We start from the raw sequence: 19349 nt of genomic DNA on the forward strand, positions 1-19349 counted from the left end.
TTATTCTTCTTATGGTAGAACAAGGTGTTTAAATCTGCTTCTGTAAAACACCCTTAGCACCTTGATCAAAAACTGTGATTGGCTGTTCAAAAGCGAGCTGTGAATTCCTTCTAATAAAATCCTTTACAAAGCTGAAGATCGGTGTAGGTGAAAATGGATGTTTGCATTGTAAAGCGAATGCCTTATTATCACATCAAAGGTGGATTTAAGGTAGCGCAACCAGGCCCCTCCCCTCACTGGGCACTGCTGGGGGGCATCGCAACTATGATATAGTGAATGCACAGAACAGAATGCAAGAGGTTGGGAGGGGGAGAATTTTGGCCTCTCACAGGGCGCCACTGAAATCTGAAAGACCAAAGTCTGCCCCGATTATATGTAGCATATGGTTCCATAAGCAATGTTCTCCACCAAAGTCCAGCCTCCTTTCAAAATATAGAATATTACCCATACAGGAAGCCAGATAGGTTTACGTATTATAAGCATGAGTTTACACTTGATCAGTTTCAAGAGATGCAGGCTCTTTAAAAGCCATTTCTTCTTGCTAGTCTATTACTAATGTCATACTGTCTTCTGAGTAATAATGTATTGACTCTTCCCTCAAATGATGACGATGATCATGACCACAAACAGATCACTACTGCATCACTTTGCCTGACATTTAACCGCTATAAGCAGGCACCTTTGTGGGCCACTGTAGATATGATAAAGGAAATGTGTGAACATATCTCTGGTTTCATCAAACTCTCATAAGTAACAGCTTCCCTGCTGAATCCCCAGGTGTGTGTCAGAATGCAGCCTGCATGTACTCTTCATGTCTGGAGTCTTAATCCTGCAAAACTTGGTCACAACTGAGGCTGCAATGCTTTGACTCTTACCTGGAAGTAAATCCCAGTGAATACTGTGGACATGTGTACAAAATTATACTGCCTGTTCAGTTGAAAACAATGGAACGGCACGTAGTTACAACAAATTCCATTGCTTTCAGTTGGACTCAGTCATGACTAATTTTGCTGGCATGTACCATATAGGGCTTATAATGTACATATAAGCACTATACCTAAATGATCACTGTGTGCTGCCATTGTATACAATGTCAAAACTGGGTCTTTAGAGTGGTGGTACTTGCAGTTTGGAACTGCTTCCTGTTGAATATCAGGCAGGCATGTCTCTGTTGTCTTTTTGGTGCCTGTTGAACACCTTCCTTTTTGAAGAAGCCTTCTAAGTGAGATTTTTATCCTAAGCAGTGTCTGCACTGGATTTGAAAGTGTGTGTGTGTGTGTGTGTGTGTGTGTGTGTGTGTAATGCTTCATAGGAAGTCATTAATAAATGTAATTAATAATAAAAAATGTGTATTTAATTTTCCAGCAATTTCATCATTAAGAGATTATAAAATGGAGGCAGAAGCTTCCCTATCTCCTCATTGCAGCCTGAAGCTACCTATAGCTGTTCCTCATAAGGCTAGAACATGATTTTAGCAGTGTGTGTGTGTGTGTGTGTGATTGTGTGTGTGTGTGTTAGCTGGGCTATGCTGTTTAAGAGGCTTATTCTTCTTGTGCCATACACATGCTATTTTGCATCTTCTTTTAGAACACACCAACAAAAACAGTGTTGCTGTGAAACAAGAGATGCTGCTGTTGCAGGAGATGCTCAATACCTTAGACTACAAGAGAAAGGTTTGCTAAATTGTCTTCGTCGTTTGTATGTTTTTCTTTTGCACGCCACCCTATTCTGCTGATGTAAACATAGAGGCAGCTTGCTTCAGAGTTCTTCATGTGGTTAAGCAGCAGGAAACTCCCAAGAGCTCGAGAGAGTCTGATGACTGCAGAGAGAGTACTGTCTGCTGCCTCCCAGATGTTTTGCACTATAGCTCCCACCATTCCTGACCATTGGCTATGTTAGCTGAGAATGATGGGACTTGGAATGTAACAATTGGAGGGCACAAAGGTTGCAGAAGGGTGTTCCACATATTTGAAAGTCAGAGGACTTAAGTTTGCATTTCCCCTTACATTTCTGACCTGCCCTTTCTCTAAAGAGCTCAGAGTAGCATGCGTGGGGCTATCCAAACATCTTATAACAGCCTTCCGAGACAGACTAGGGTGGAAGAAAGTGATGAGTCAGGAGACACATGCATGCAATCCTACTATTAGAATGATGTTCAAAAATAATTCTCTCTTAAGCAGGGCTGTTCTCTTCTTCCACAAGGAATAGGTTTGGTGTCGGAACAAAAGGGGCAGTGGTGAAGGAACCTCCATCCCTTAATGAATCACTCTTGATAGCACCTGTTGAATGGTGTGTTTTAAAGCAGTATAGTGTACCATCATTTCATGCCTTGCAGGCTCCCGCATAGTGAGTTTCAAGGTGAGCTAGTGCAAGACAGGCGATCGAAGTAAAGATGGATTATTATTATTTTTAAAATATAACTTATCATGACGGCTGGAGAACATGTCAGCAAAACTAGTGATTTCAACCTGAGAATCCTCCAGAAACCATGCTTTATTAAGTGCCAAAGTTGCTCACCTCTGGTGAACTTTACATTCACTTGTATCTCTTGAAATTCTAGACCAGTGGATAGTGCAAATCCTGAAGAATCTACATGTTAAATATCAGTATTGTTGGGGGAGGTTTTTTTAAAAAAACAACACTATGATTGTTTAAAACTTTCCTACAATTAACTTTGTAAGATAAAATCAGAAAAATAAGGTCTGAAGCTCCCACTTTCGAAATGTCTTATCTTTCCTAAGTAGATAGTAATACTGATATGTATTCCATGGTGAATTGTGATCCAGTGTTAGTACTTTAGGGACCTTTTGAGCTTCTGAAGTTTGTATGCCGAAGTGGTTCATAGGTGGAATTTAGTCCAGACATATTATCTAGCACCCTTTGCCAATCTGGTGCCCTCCAGTTGTTTTGGTATAAACTCCCATCATGTATGTTGCCTGGGGTTGATGGGAATTCTAGTCCAAAATTGCTGGAAAGAAATTATTTGATGAAGGTTGCCCTAAATGCTTTCCTAAACAGAAAAGTCTGATATACGTCCTGGAAGATGTTCAGATTTTGATTATCCTTACAAAGATGAGAGCCTCAGAGCTGTGAGTAGAAAAAATAGGTTGCCTCTTTGCATTGTGTTATTATAGTAGGCATTGTTGTATGCAGTGCTTTTTTTCTAAAAAAATGTTTAGGGTACTCTCACATTTTGACTCATGAAAATCACCATTTTATAGTTCAAATCTGGAAAAATAAACACAGTAAATGGGCAAAAGTACAAAGATCCACAAAATGTTTAGGGGTATGTGTACCCCTGCGTACCCCCAGAAAAAAGCACTGGTTGTATGGATGGTGAGCTCCAGAGCAGCCATACTGACTGTGGCTGGTGGGAATTGTAGCTCAAAACATCTAGAGGCCCCCCAGTTGGTGAAGGTTATTCCAGAGCAATAAAGGACAGTTGCATTTATAAACATTCTTGGTCCTTGCTTGGACGAGAGATACACATCCTGTGTCTTTTAGGAAGTTCTCAGCAAAATGGCACAAATAATCAAAGAAGCTGAAGCCTTGGTGAATAACTTGCTAACAGAAGAATTAGTGGACTGGAAGAGAAGGCAACAAATTGCTTGCATCGGAGGGCCTCTGCACAATGGGCTTGATCAGCTGCAAAACTGGTAAACTTTTATCGGTAACTCCTATTTTCTGAGTGAAGTGCGACAGGAAGTGGTGCTGCTGCTTCTGCTGCTTCTCCCCAGCCCAGAATACCCAATACAAATTTAATCTTAGAGGTTAACAGAGTTTATGCAGCTTCTAAGAATGTATGCATCTGAAGTGAAAATAACTCTAGCAGGCATCACCTGCTCTGAAAAGGGCTCTTTGAAACAAGGTAGCTGCAATGAAAGAAATGAGGGGTTGTGGCTGAACCACACAGATTGTGTCATGGTCACCCCAAGCAAACACTTTCATATCTGGGGAATCACTGTTAGGGTTGTAGCCAGTTGCGAAACCTCCATCGAAAGTTACCTGATAGAGAATATATCCCACCCCAGCCATTAGCACTGTGCACTTTATCCAGAGAAAGATAGCTGCTTTTGGATTTCTATTGCTGGTTCTGGAAACAGGAGACAACAGAGATTTTCTCCTCTCTCTTGTCTCACCGCACCCTAGATGAATTGTCAATCCATTTACCGTATCTGTTTTCTGTGCCTTTCCCCCATTTTCTATACCTGAGCTCTCACCGTCTGCTGCAATGGGACACATCACAAAGGAATACAGAGAGATAAGAACAAAGCTCACTGTATGCAATTATATAGAACTTGCCAAAGACAAAATATAAAAATAAGACATTTAGATTCCACCAGGTCTCCATTTTACTGCATGTGTGTTAAGGAAAGAGAGAGAGAGTTGATCCTTTCTTTTCATTTATTCAGTTTCACTCTGATGGCAGAGAGTCTTTTTCAAATAAGAAGGCAGCTGGAGAAACTGGATGAGCTTTTGGTCAAGCTCACGTATGAGGGAGACCCCATTCCCCTGCAAAGACCTCACTTGCTGGAAAGAGTGAACTTTTTGCTCTACAGCCTCTTCCAAAGGTGCGTAAGCTTATGTCACGTGTTAAGTGCAATTTGTGAAGGAAAGGCATGTCAACATATAGCTCCTGTCATGAAAATGCAATATGTGTCTGAAAAAATTAACCCTGCCATGTTGAAGAATTTGTCTTCATGAGATGAAATAATCTTGCTTATCCTTCAGTATTTCTCTAGACATGTTTATGCAAAGTACTAACAAATATATTTACTTCCTTTTGTGTCAGTTCATTTGTAGTTGAGAGACAGCCCTGCATGCCAACCCATCCTCAGAGGCCCTTGGTTCTTAAAACTTTAATACAGTTCACTGTTAAACTTAGGTGAGTAAAGGCTATCACTTAACCATTTACTTGATTTGCTTAGTGTCCTGGAGTATCTCTTCAAAACTTCTTATGCGCACTTTTTACTGTATTTTTGGTTTTTATGGAAGCCGCCCAGAGTGGCTGGGAAGGCCCAGCCAGATGGGCGGGATATAAATAATAAATTATTATTATTATTATTACTCAGTGGCGGAGCTTCATGCTCCGGCACCAGGGGGCAGAGAGCAGGCGGGGGTGGGGCAGGCATGTGTCCTGGGGCGGGGTGCGATGTCTGCAGGGGCAGGGTGCCCAGGTCAGTCAGGGGCGCAGCCGCGATGGCACCCCACCGGGATCACACTGCCGGGGGTGGGGTGCTCCCCCCACACTCCTCTTCCTCCACCAGTGTGCACATGGGCCAAATATTTTTAAACATTAAAACTTCTATTGTCTTTTGTTCTTGAAGAAATCAGTTTGTTAAATGGAGCTGCTAAATGGAAAAGATTATGGCCCTGAAGACTCAGGCCAGCATCTATCACAACATCTTTCAGAAGATGAGAACAACAGCTTCTCTTCACTTTGACTAATTCATATTACTTTTAGTTACTATTGGACTGCATCTGCGAGTCTCATGCATTTGGCGGCAGGTTCCACACTAACATCGTGGATGCGATTTGCAAAGTATGCATGGATTGCCTAATTTGGCTGTTCAAGATTATCATAAAAACTGTTATGACAGCTAATTTCTCTAGGCAATTATCATTGTTTGCTATTAAATGTATGAAGCTTCCCCCCCCCTTCCTTTTTCTCCCCTAGACTGCTTATTAGATTGCCAGAGCTGAACTACCAGATCAAAGTGAAAGCTGCTATTGACAGGTAGATAACTTGCAGGGTGTTGGGGGGCGGATCTCATGATTTCTTCAGACTGTTAACAACATTTTGGGTAATATGCAACTAAGACTGCAATTCACACAAGAAAACAAGTTGCTGCGATTGCATAGACTGGTGTCAGGATTGCTTAGGCCTCAATAGCAAGTGTGGTTTTACAACCACAACTTTCAAAGTACTGATCACTGTTCCATGGTTTCAGCACAAAATGCAACTTCAGAATAAATCCTACAAATGCCCCCACTTGGTAAAATTAACAGCAGTTGCAGTTATCTATGGCAGGATGGAATCCATGCAAATTAATTCTGTTGTATCAATGAAATAAGGATTGCAAACAATCAATCTCTTTATTATGCTCATTGACCAGAAACTTTGGAAAACTGTATACAGTCGTACCTTGGTTTTCGAACAGCTTAGTTCTCAAACATTTTGGCTCCCAAGCGCTGCAAATCTGGAAGTGACTGTTCCGCTTTGCGAACTATTTTTGGAAGCCGAACGTCTGACGGGGCTTCCACAGCTTCTGATTGGCTGCAGAAGTTTCCTGCAGGCAATCAGAAGCCGTTCTTTGGTTTATGAATGTTTTGGAAGTTGACTGCACCAAACAAAACAAAATAGAGAACCATGACAATAAAATTACTGTATCTCACTATGGATGCCAACTCAGCCACTGCTATTGGTTTTCTTTGAGTTCTCAATTTCCAGGTATACTTTGAATAAGCTCTGAACATGCTCTGAAATATCAGAAACATGAGTCAACCTTTGTGCTTTAAAACACATTCTTTTAGTTCAGCGCAGTAAATTACCTTGGGTTTTCTTGTCTTTTTAATTCAGGAATGCTTCTACTATAAGGTAAGACAACATAAATGATGGAACTTCTACAACAAACATATGTTGCTCCCTTGTTATTTTTCTGCTGCTGCTTACTGGGATGTGTCTTCTAGCAACCGCAGATTTATCCTTTGTGGCACTCATGTAAAAGCAATGAACATGGATGAATCTGCAAATGGGAGCCTTTCTGTAGAATTTCGTCATTTGGTAAGGCAATACTTCATTAATTATGTCCCAAAAATGGAGAAACGGATGCAGGTATGTGGAGAATCTAACCCTTTCCTTCCCTGCTGCCCAGTGCTTTTTTAAAATAGAAAAATAGGTGAAGGTAATTACCATGAAGTTGTTACAGCAAGAGCCACACTTTTTAACAACAACAACAACAACGGTGCCGGTACTGCGTACCCTTGAGTACCCCTGGGGGGAAGCACTGCTGCTGCCTATTCTGAACCTGGTGTTTGCTTTGGAGGTAATTCCTTAGTTGGGTCCAGTGCAGGTGAGGAAAAGGGATTTCCCTCCAGAATCCAGTTGTGGATAAAATAGTTAAATTTCCCCTCCGATTCTTGCTCTGATCCCATTCACTGATGCAATTTGCATTTTTTCCCCTTCCGATGCTAATTTTTAAAATTTAACAACCACAAAAAGCAGACATGGCAAAATGCATGGAAATTGTGAAATCTGTTTTTGAGTCCCCAAGCTAGAACACTAAACATCTGATCCGATGGCATAGGAAAATACCAATACAGTGGTACCTCGGGTTAGGTACTTAATTTGTTCCGGAGGTCCATTCTTAGCCTGAAACTGTTCTTAACCTGAAGCACTACTTTAGCTAATGGGGCCTCCTGCTGCTGCCGCGCCACCAGAAGCGTATGTAACCTGAAGCATATGTAACCCGAGGTACCACACTGTACAGTGGAATCTCTTTTTTTAGTGTATCAGAAGCCAAACACCAAAAACCTGGAAGTAATTGTTTCCGTTTTTGAACGCGCCTCAGAAGTCGTACAGCTTCCACTGCATGTTTTTATTTTTCCCCTCAATGGATTTTGCCAACTGCCCATTGCTCCTCAGTTTTTGAACATTTCAGAAGTCAAACAATTATCCAGAACGGATTACATTCAAAAACCGAGGTTCCACTGTATTATAATTATTCTTTTGGAAGGTTTTTTGTCTCCACCAGAGGGCCCACTCCATGCTTCTTTGATTGTCATCAACTGAACACAAAAGTACCCATCACTACCAATTTCTGTGAATAAACACTATTGTATATTAATCTCAGTCTTGATTTTTAACCTTTTTTTAGCAACCAAAAGAAATGAAATCATGTACTGGAAACAAGGGCAGTGAGGTAGGAAGATTTAATCATTTGGATTGTATTTGTAGTGTGGCATAGCTGCCCTGTTGAGTTGAAGAAAATGTCATTGTCGATATTTATCCATATAAGTGAAGTATAAATTTATAATGGCCATATAACGCATGGTACACCAATAGTTTACTGCTTAAAATGAATGAATGAATGATAAAAGTCCTCCCCCATCCTACCTAAATTGAGTCAGAGTTTTGATTTTGAGAGAGAGGGGAGATAAGCAATTGCAGCTGAAATGCTATCATGCTCTGTTATTTTCTTTAAACAATGGCAACATGTGCAGAAATATTTTTATCAATAGACCTCAGTGCTTTTTTTCAAAAGAAATGTTTAGGGGTACTCTCATTTTCCTACTCATATTGAAATACTGCATCTCAATGAGGCCAAACTTAAATTCAAAAAATGTTTAGGGGTATGTGTACCCCTGCGCCCCCCCAAAAAACAAGCACTAAACCTTCTAAAGGGCAGCGATAATTTATTTCTACCCATTAGGGTTTAATAGAAAAGTAGCTTTGGGGCTCCCGCTTCTGGATAAATTGATTCATTTCACTTTCCTACAAAATAAAAATAAAATCTGTAAAATGCATCCCTGATTTTGAAATTAACCATTTCCACTGGAATTTAAAACCTGAAGATGATATTTTTGCCATTACTGAAAGCAGCCTTCAAATAGCACAGTTAGTTTTTTTAACGTTTTGAGAAGTAAGATGCATCACTCAGCAATTTTGTTTTGTTCTTGTTTAAATTAAATTTGGATATGCAGGAAACTTCGGAAGCAAGCATAGTGGTGTTGGAATCCACAATGCATCTAGTCCTGTTTAACAAAATTTCAAAATATAGTAACTTGGTTGTTTGAGTTGCATTCCAACTCGCTCATGTTTAGTGTCATATGTGTTCCAGATATTTTTTATAAAAACCTTTTCCATCTCTTCAGGGCCCTCAAATGGTAACTGAAGAACTACACTCTATAACCTTTGAAACACAGGTCTGCTTATATGGTCTGACAATAGATCTGGAGGTAAGTGCTCTCAGTATGTATTTATATAAAGTGGCCTATAAAGGAAAACTGTACAGTCATACCTTGGAAGCCGAATGCCTTGGCTCCCAAACAAATCAGCTCCTGAACGATTGAAACCTGGAAGTGAGTTTTCCGATTTTCAGAAGCCAAACGTCCAACATTGCTTCTGATTGGCTGCAGGACGCTCCTGCAGCCAATCAAAAGCCATGCTTTGGCTTTTGAATGGTTCTGGGACTCCTGGAATGCATTCTGTTCGAAAACCAACATACCACTGAACCTAGAAACAGTGGTCTGTTTTACAAAATGCTAAGCCCTTGTTTGTTTAACAAATCACAAGTTAAACATAAGTTGACCCACAGCAATGACTTATTTCTCCAAAGTTCCATTTGTTTTCTAGCTCCTCATGTATCCTGCCTTTGTAGCTTGGGTTTATTGGTTGGCACATGCCACAAGTAGCCCTCCATGTGGAGTCCAGCATAGAAAGCTGAATTCCAACTATACTGATTACCTGCAAAAATCAGCAAGAGTACACCTACCATACAGCATTTTGACTGCAGCATTTTATGACATTTCATCAGTAACTTCTAATGCATTCAGTTCAAAACTACAGTCTGTTCCATATAAACAATGAAACCTATGCATCCTTTTCCTCAGACGAGTTCCTTACCAGTAGTGATGATTTCCAATGTCAGCCAATTGCCCAGTGCTTGGGCTTCTATTATCTGGTACAACTTGCCCACAAGTGAACCACAGGTAAGTTTTATATAGCAAAATTCCTGTTTTTCATGAATTGGGTATAGAAGCACAGAGGGCTTCTTTCCCATGATGCATCTTTCCCACAATTCTCTAAGAGATACTCATGACATTTGTGTATCCTTATTGGTACTTGAAAGATGATGCTCGTATGTTTTGAATTCTTTTTACAGTCTATATTTACTCGTTCTTAAGATCTCCAAATGATGTATGAGGGGAATGTTGTAGATACTAGGAGAGGATATATTGATTTAATAGTATCCTCCCTAACTCACGCTTGTGAGTCGGCAGCAGAGTGCATTCCCCAATATATAGCAGGAAGCTAGTTGGTAGATTTGTTTGACTCTGTTTGCTTAAGCAATCCAATCTGGCTTTGTCCAGATTGGGTTCTGTTCCTGACAAGTCCCCTTTCATCCGTCCTAAAAAGAATAAAGACGCAACAGTCTTCTTTTAAAAGTAATAAGTTTACTCACATTCAGTTCGCAGTTGAATCCCTGAAGGCAGGCTTTAGCTTAGAGTTACAGAAAAGAGAGTGCGTTCATCTCACATAGGGATTTGAGCCCATGTCCTTCTGACTAAGAGCCCGCAGACAGCAAAATACATTAGTATCAGAAGAAAGCAGCAAAAGAGTAAGGGAAGATGGCTGCGTGACAGGCCCATTTACAAGGTCACCCAGGGTCACGCCCACCTACCTGGTCACACACAGAAATTGGGGTCGTCTTATTCATGGAAGGTGAATGCATAGGTGTTTGGGCTCTGGCTCTGGCACGGGCAGCCCAGGTTCGGATTCTGTTTTTTTTTAAGAATAATTTTTTATTAACCGTCCAATCACATCAAATCAAACCAAATTACATAAATTCCAAATTACACAGCCTAATTTTAAATTTTTGTTGGGGGTACCCATATTTCAAGTTCCGAAGGGATCCAATCAATTTCTTGCTTCTTACTGCCGTTTTAATGTCCACAAATCTAACCTTATGATGTTCACAGTACTATCCAGTCCTTTCTTATTATTTTTCCACATCTCTTGTTGTTATTTTCATATATTTTTCCTTTCTCTTTGTGACCTCTGATAGTCTCCGCAAGCTGATTAGAACAGTTTGTAATCCTGCGTGGATATTATTTTTTTTATCCAGTAGCCATATCCAGACGTTTTCCATATAACATCACTTCCATACATCAAAACAGTCTTAGCGTCATTAATCTTCACCAATTTGCCTCCTTTCTCAAAACCTCTGAGGAGATTCACTAGGAATGCAGTCTGAAAACAAATCTGTTCTTCCTCCCGGCTATAAATCCTTTGGCAAGATGGCGACTCCGAATTAATTGCTGCGCCATTCCCAAAAGCTCTTATTGCTTCTCGGTCTCCATAAAGCATACTTTTGGTTAAAGTTTATCTCCACACAGACCTTAATCATCCTGCTTGGGTCAGTTCAACTGACGGTTCTAATGAGGAGGGGTTCTTGTAAATCACATAGAAGGAAAGTAAAAAAGGTTTCCCCCCCCCCATTCAGCCCCGTTGTCAACATACCCCGCCTTTGGTGTATCTTCATCGTAAAATATTCCTGTTTCTCCAGCCCGTCGTCTTCGTTCGCAGAGGTCACTTAAATTAGCAGATTTCACTCCCCTTCTTCACTTGAAATATGTGCATTTGCTTCTTTTGTAATTAATTATTCCAAATTGCTGCAACTAGTGCGCGATCAGAGACAGTGTCCAGGAGAGCCGAGGTCCACATGGGGGCATTCTGCCTAGGGCCCTCACCCCCTTCTTTCGAATTGGGTGATTTACGGGCACAGCAGGAAAGGGCAGTGTTCCCCATTTCCTTGGGGCAACAAGGGAGGCTGCCTACTCCCATAACAGCCTCTTAATTACCCCGTGTGGGTCGGAGAGATGGTAATGTCGGCCATCTTCCAATGCGCCCCCTAGTGGGGCCCCCCAGGTTTGGATTCTGGGCTTGGGTTCAGGTTCTGGTGTGGGTGGCCTGGGCTTGGGTTCTGGTTCTGGATTTAAACCCAATATCCTTAAATTTGGGTTCAAAAAATAGGGATCGTCTTATGCATAGGGGCATCTTATACATGGAAAAACATGGTACATTTCTTCTACTGCCCTTTGACACTTCAGAGTTCCCAAAACAGCTCACACATGGAAACATTGAGTAGCTAACAGAATTCTGTGTTAACTTTCATTTGGCTGCAGAACTTGGCTTTCTTTAATAACCCACCACCCGGCACTTTGAATCAAGTCTTGGAAGTACTGAGCTGGCAGTTTTCATCATATGTTGGCCGTGGGCTCAACTCTGATCAACTTAGTATGCTGGCAGACAAACTTACAGGTGAAACTATAAAGCAAATTTTCAGCATTAATTCTCTGAACCAAACTGTGTCCTGTTGTAAATCTGGCCAGACCTAACATTAGGTGGATTGAGGCAGTTGCCTCATGTGGCAAATGCTATGGGGAAATGGTGATGAGATATTGGAGGACAGAACTGTGCATACTCCATGGTCTATCCTGCATTTCCTAAATTAGCTTGCTACCCTGATGGGCGGGGTATAAATAATAAAATTATTGTTGTTATTATTATTAGCTTCTTCTTTGCTGTTTGGCAGGATTTTGAAACTCACAGATTGCTTCAAAGTACTTCAGTCTTTAGTCCAACTGGGAAATTGTGCTTGTCTTTTTAAATTATTTCAAATTGTGATATTTAAAACAAACATTTTGGAAAGATGTTGGCCTCACATTTCTCCCTGTTAAATTTTAGGACTGCAAGTTAGTTATGGGGACCATCAACTTTCCTGGTCAAAGTTCTGTAAGGTATGTCATTGTTAAGATGTTTCAAAATGCTGCTTGCATTCTTGGCCATGTTTGTACACAAGTCAGATACTGACGCACCATGGGTCTTTCCAAACACTCACCTTATTCTCCAAGCAACTATTTTAGTCTTTTCATGATGCTTGCTTGTGGGGCCGGCCCATCCATGAGGCTATGTGTGGAAACTGGCTCAGGTGGCAGGATCCACAGGGGAGCAGATCCAGCCTTCAGGGGCATGCTATTTTGTAATTCAGTTCAGATGCCTAAATGTCTTGGGCCAACCCTGTTTGCTGTATAGCTTTTGAGTAGCAAAAGTGCAGCATCCCATCTGCAAGTAAAAAGGGTAGTGGTGCAGCCTTGCTTCACTGGTGAGTGAATAATAGGGATTTGGGGAGAAATTCAATTAATTTTGCATTTAAATGTGAACTTACATAACTCACACTTCCTGAAACTCAATACCCAAACTGAAGCACAGCCATTCTTTGAAAGTCACACTTCTTGTGAATTTTGCTAGTCAGGTAATGTGTACAAAAATGCATATATGAGGGTAAAGTGCACATATAAATCCATAGATTAGTGAAAAATCTAATAAATGCATTTATTATATTTTGAGAAATTGCTTTGCAAAAACCGCTTTGAGGTTTTTTACAAACAAGCTGTATATACATTTTATGAAATGAAAAAGTGTGTATATTAGGAGAGATTTGCACTGATGCTGATGAATTTTCATTAACACTTATTTTAAAATGAGATCACAAACTTATGCAGAAATATAGAGAAATGAACAGAAGAATGGTAAAAAAAACAAGTGGCTAAGTGAAACTGAAATTGACATATTCACCCATCCCTAGTGGATAGCCATATTGTGAGGTTTTGTTGTTTTAAAAAACTCAGAAGTTGAAGAAAGGGAGCTTTTAATTCTAGCAAAGAGCTCCACAACATTTCAGGGATGCAGAGGGTTTCGTTGTATATTATGTACCTATATGGTATATACCGTATTTTTCCTCTATAACACGCAGATTTTTTTCTCCTAAAAAGGAAGGGGAAATGTCTGTGCGTGTTATAGAGCGAATGTGTGGTCCCTGGAGCCGAAAAAGCAGGCAAAATTCAAATCGCGGGTCTCCTAGAAGGGAAACTTGAAAAGAGGAAGCGGCTCTTTCCTCCATTCTGCCTCAGGGTCTTACTGCCCACCCTCCTCTGTTTCGTTGCTGTGTTTGCTAAAACGGAACAAAGAGCAGGGAAAGCCCCTCCCCTCCAGGCAAGCAGAGGGGAAAGTGTCGTCTCTGTGCTCCGGTACTGCTGGGGGAGAGGGAGAGAGAGGGGGGAGGGAGGGAGAGAGAGGGAGGGAGAGAGAGAGGGGGAGGGAGAGAGAGAGAGATGGCTGGCTTGGGTGGGGGGAAACTTTTGCCTTTCTTTCCTCCCTCCGTTAAATCCCTCTCCTGCATTCTTAGCCAGCTGCTTCTCTGCACACCCCTCTCATGTCCCTTCTTTGTTTTTCCTTCGCTCCCCACTTAAAATGTGGTTACAAAGCATAGATCCACATGGATCCTCAGGATCTTTGCATTGGGTCACCCCAAATTCACCATCAGATCACATAGCATGTCCATGGCTACAGCCTGCCCCCCCAAAATCACGCACCCACTATTGCCTGGGGCTGCAATGGTGCAAAAACGTGGTTAAAAAGCATGGATCCACATGGATCCTCAGGACCTTTGCATTGGGTCACCCCAAATTCACCATCAGATCACATAGCATGTCCATGGCTACAGCCTGCCCCCTCAAATCACGCACCCACTGTTGCTTGGGGCTGTAATGGTGCAAAAACGTGGTTACAAAGCATGGATCCACAGGAATTCTCAGGATTTTTGCATTGGGTCACCCCAAATTCACCATCAGATCACATGTCTGTGGCCACAGCATGAAGCCCAAAAATGATACATCCACTGTTTCATTCAGAATGTTTTTCCCTTTGTTTTCCTCCTCTAAAAACGATGTGCGTGTTATGGTCAGGTGCGTGTTATAGAGCGAAAAATACGGTAATAGCCTTTCTCAAGCTTGGATTCCCAGCTGTTGTTGGACTACAACTCCCATCATTCCTTGCTAGCAGGGCCAATAGTCAGGGATGATGGGAGTTGTAGTTCAACAAACATCTGGGGACCCACAGTTGAGAAAGACTGGCATATAGAGTTTCATTGTTTTGTTCTCACTTCCATTTGATTTTTCTTCTTTTGAGAGAGATGGGATAAGAGAGGAAATATGGCATTATGATTATAACAAATATGAAATAAAAGTGCTTTATTTGGCACAGTGTTAAAAGACTACAGACTAGGGATGAATCTACACTGGTCAGTTATAACGCAAAAATGTGTTATGAAAGTGTGGCACCAGAAGGCATTGCAGAGTCACAATGGGAATGGGAAATTGCATTGAGAGCTATATGACACGGTTTTTAAATAGCTTTTATTAGCGTTTTTACAGATCAGGGTAGATCCAGCCTAGAAGTGGGGAACCTTTTCTAGTCCAAGGACCATGTTCCTTCACAGATAAACTTATTTGGTGGCGGGGTATGTGTGTCACATGTGGTGGGTAGTTCCACAAGCAAAAGTGGGTGGAATAATAAGTGTGTGACTCTTTGTATTGTAAACACTTACTATATTTTTAAAAAGGAAAAATAGGGGAAATAGCTACTTATAGACTGGCTTTGGAATGTTTGATAGCAAAGTGTAGTCTCATATGCTGACGAAGGGAGCTAAAGACTGTTCAGAAATAGTATCACAGGTGACCTCCAGTAGTCTGCAAATACCAATTGGTTGTTTTTGTTGGAGAATAAGTCTAAAGATAAAGGTTACTGGTACTATATTGAAAACTTAATTTTTCTGTGTATCTAATTTGTTCTATAAACAGGAACACTTACCTGGTAAATCATTTACGTTTTGGGCATGGCTAGAAGCAATCTTGGAGCTAATTAAAAAGCACATTCTTCCACTTTGGATTGATGGGTGAGCAGCATCTTGGTGATTGTACATAAACTGGCAACGGGGAATTTTGTGTTGTCCTTCCTGTTTGTTAAGTACCGTATTTTTCGCCCTATAGGACACACCGGCCCATAGGACGCACCTAGATTTTTTTTGGGGGGGGATAAAGGAAAAAAAAAATTATTCCCCCCCCCCCGGCATGGGGCTGGGGCGGCGGAAGCCCGAGCTTCCCCTGACCCCAGCCCCCAGAAGGGAGCCAGAGCGATGCCGAAGCTGTGCGCAGCTTCGGCATCGCTCTGGGAGCTTCCCGGGCTGGGGGGATAGCTTCCTGAAGCCTGGAGAGCGAGAGGGGTTGGTGCGCACCAACCCCTCTCGCTCTCCAGGCTTCAGGAAGCTTTCCGCAAGCCGTGGGAGAGCTGCGTGACTTCGTGCAGCTCTCCCACGGCTTGCGGAGAGCTGCCAGCACCCAGAAGCCTGCAGCGCGCTGAGCTTAGCCCCCCCCCCCAGGCTTCGGGCTTCGCGCAGCTCTCCCACGGCTTGCGAATAGCAGCCTGTTCTGGGGTCGGGGGAAGCTCGGGCTTCCCCCGCCCCAGCCCCATGCCTGGGGGGGAAATATTTTTTCCCCTTTATTTCCCCCCCAAAAAACTAGGTGCGCCCTATGGGCCGGTGCGCTCTATAGGGCGAAAAATACAGTATATACAGAACACTGCACCAGCAGAGATAGAAAGAGAGGGAAACCCAGGCTCCTTCTGGCCTTACTATTATAGTCAGCATGACCTTGACAGAAAGAGATAACAGAACCAGTTTAAGCCAGCTGTACTCAGCCTCTCTGAAGGAATAACCCAAACATCATGAACCTTCTGCTTTCATGAACCTTCTGCTTCTTTATTTCACACATAGAAGCTTACAGAACCCTCTTGAATCAATTAGAATAGGAGAGATCACTACATATCAGATCAATACTTTCTGTACTAAGAAATGCAGACTGACAGTCCACATGTATTTGAATTTGTATATAAGGAGCAACACTGGTGTTTCCTGTTAATAATAATAATAATAATAATAATAATAATAATTTATACCCGCCCACTTGGCTGGGTTTCCCCAGCCAATCTGGGTGGCTCCCAACAGAAATTAAAAATACGACAATTAAAACATCAAACATTAAAAACTTCCCTAAACAGGGCTGCCTTCAGATATGCTCTAAAAATCAGTATGTGATCCTTTTTGTGTTTGTCCCTGTCTTCTAATTTCCTAATTCTCTTATGTCGATTAAGCACCAACAGGGTTCTCATTCTGTGCATATTTGGGGGATCAAAAGGGGATAAAACAACATGCCTCCATTCAGGGGTACACCGGAAATAGTTTGGAGCACAGCCAGGAAAAAAAAGAAAGGATTAAAGAAGTAGTGGGCATGGAAAAGAGAGAAGCAGAAATGGATATTGATCCACTCACCCCAAAACACCAAAACAAATGTTCTATGGCCCCAGTTTCCTCCAGTGTATCTGATTATCTCTGTATCCAGTGCTATTTTTCTTGCAAAATAGGTCTCACCATGAACACCTCCCTCATTCTCTTAGAATGGCAATGGCGCCCCCCTGAGAGGTGCTGGAAATGAGTTCAGGCTGAGAAAAAGTCCTGCTGGTATTGCATAAACCCAAATTCACTTGGGGAAAGCATTGAGACTGGTGCTATCGAAAGGGTAAGGCAATGTGAGCTATGCAAATCAAATGGGAACGCAAACAGCTGAAAGAACATAGTCAACTCTGGCGTGCACAAGCCCCAATTGTAATACCTGGCTGTTTTGCTGCACCAGAGCAACACTATGATTCACCCGAGTGCACAGATGAAAATGTCATTGCCACTCAGTTCCAGGGAACTTCCAGTGGAACCTTGCAGTTCTGCAAGAGCACAAAGATTAATCACAGGAATTTCTGCCAGGAATATGTGTGCACACAGCCACCATTTATTTCAGATGTATTTGCAGTTTTTGTTAGCCAGTTTAAGCATTTTGCTTATCCAGCTGGTTGAGAATTCAAGCCAAACCACTTATGACCTAAAAAAAAAAGTATCCATGATCTGATTTTTTCTGAATTTTTACTCCCTCATATATGTGTTGTTTAACTTTCCTCCTGGAAACTCCTACTGACCCTGCTGGAGGGAAAGGAAAAGTACTGAACCCATTTCCCACTCCCCATCCTTCAGGATTAATAGTTGTTGTTGTTGTTGTTGTTTTAAAAAATCCTGCTTATGTCTCCACAAAGACTCAAGGTGGTTAACAAAAGCAGAGTAAAACAAACACAATCCTTAAAAAAAAAGCTAATATGCATTCAAATTATAAAATTAACAATACCTAACTCTTGACAAATTTTAGGTGCACAAAAAGCATCATTGGATTGAGTCAGCAAAAATTACATAATTAACCAAAAGCCTTTAAAAAAAATCCAGAAAAATAAAATCATTACAAAAGAAATAAAACATTTCATTTATATACGTAAATATGAAATATAATTTCATAATATCATGTATCCATATTTTTTAAAAGATGGTTACTGTTTTAAGAGAATTGTATACACTGTTTAGGTGTCGTTGGTTACTATTATATTTTAAGCAGAAAATGTGAGTGAAAATAATATATAAGGTTAAACATTGCCTTGCAAGTAATTAATTCTGTTCGGTGCATGTCCTTCGCTATACCAAGAATCTACCAATCTAGCAAGAATGCTACCAAGAATTACATTTATAATCCTCATCACCTGACCAAAAACCTATTTAAGAGACTATGTATTGAAAGTGCAGAAATATTTACTGCAAAGGGTTGCATTTTTGTTTTGTATGGAAGTTTATCACAGGGTCATTGGCAACTGAATACTGATCACAGGGCCTTTGCTGATCCTTCTAGAGACAAGCATGATGAGGAACCACTGGTCTGCCAAAAACTACTTCAGGAGAGCAATATAGAATACGAAACAGAATAGCAGAAAAGACGTAAACATCCCGTTCAGCAGCACTTTCCTAATAAAGTTTGGAGCTCTGTGCTGTAGTTTGAATGTAAAAAGTTGCAGGTGACCAGCAATTACTTGTGTTTGCAGCATAACATTTTGCCTGGTTCCTAAAGGGGTAGGCAAGTTAGAACTAGTCCACACCAGAGCAAACTGTGGATTCACACTGGTCTGTTTCTCCTTTAATGTAAAGACATCCATAAGACATTCTTCATTCCAGAGTAGACTCAGATTTCCTCCCCTTGAAATGCAGGGGTTTTCAATCCTTGGAAAGTCCAAAATGTCCAGGATTGTAAACCTGTGTATTTAAAGTGGGAAAGGTCCAGGACAACACTGGGTCCACATTTTGCTCTGGTGTGGTCAACAAATTGCAGCAACAACTAAGTGTTTGTGGCACCTTAGAAAAATTCTTTAGTCCCCAAAAGCTCTTCGTCTTTAGCGTGCCACAGGATTTTCTGACAAGCATTGTGCACATATAAACCTATTTCTTTTCCTCTTTTTCTTTTTACAGATGTATTATGGGGTTTGTAAGCAAAGAAAAAGAGAGAAATTTGCTCAAGGACAAGATGCCTGGAACATTTTTATTGAGGTTTAGTGAAAGCAACTTAGGAGGGATTACTTTTACCTGGGTATCGCGGTCAGAAAATGGTATGTGCTATATTTTAACATGCTGAACGTTGCACTCCAGACCCCTATCACCCTTATCCACGAGTTCAAAAAGCAATTTGGGAAATGCACGCTAGTGGCTTGGCCCCACCCTCCCTTTTCATCTCACATGCCAAATTTCTAGTACCAAACATTTTAGGATCCTTTTTAGATCATTCAAATGTTGCTTTTAATGCAAATCTCAGTG

The 19349-nt window shown here is 41.3% G+C and overlaps 1 protein-coding gene across 4 annotated transcripts in view; it reads left to right on the forward strand.

Annotated features, from left to right (window-relative positions):
* Positions 1-19349, forward strand: part of STAT4 (signal transducer and activator of transcription 4) — a 36935-nt gene that overhangs the window by 11801 nt on the left and 5785 nt on the right. For all 4 annotated transcript variants that reach the window (XM_079978039.1, XM_079978040.1, XM_079978038.1 and 1 more), the window contains exons 7-20: positions 1588-1673; positions 3505-3656; positions 4413-4571; positions 4793-4885; positions 5678-5737; positions 6581-6598; positions 6691-6784; positions 7878-7922; positions 8875-8958; positions 9613-9711; positions 11908-12043; positions 12470-12522; positions 15424-15518; positions 19008-19144. In XM_079978039.1, coding sequence (XP_079834165.1) covers positions 1588-1673; positions 3505-3656; positions 4413-4571; positions 4793-4885; positions 5678-5737; positions 6581-6598; positions 6691-6784; positions 7878-7922; positions 8875-8958; positions 9613-9711; positions 11908-12043; positions 12470-12522; positions 15424-15518; positions 19008-19144 — 1311 coding nt within the window. The remainder of the gene's footprint in view (positions 1-1587; positions 1674-3504; positions 3657-4412; positions 4572-4792; positions 4886-5677; positions 5738-6580; positions 6599-6690; positions 6785-7877; positions 7923-8874; positions 8959-9612; positions 9712-11907; positions 12044-12469; positions 12523-15423; positions 15519-19007; positions 19145-19349) is intronic.

The sequence above is a fragment of the Podarcis cretensis genome (assembly GCF_951804945.1).
Source record: "Podarcis cretensis genome assembly, chromosome: 1".
Classification (NCBI taxonomy): Eukaryota; Metazoa; Chordata; class Lepidosauria; order Squamata; family Lacertidae; genus Podarcis; species Podarcis cretensis.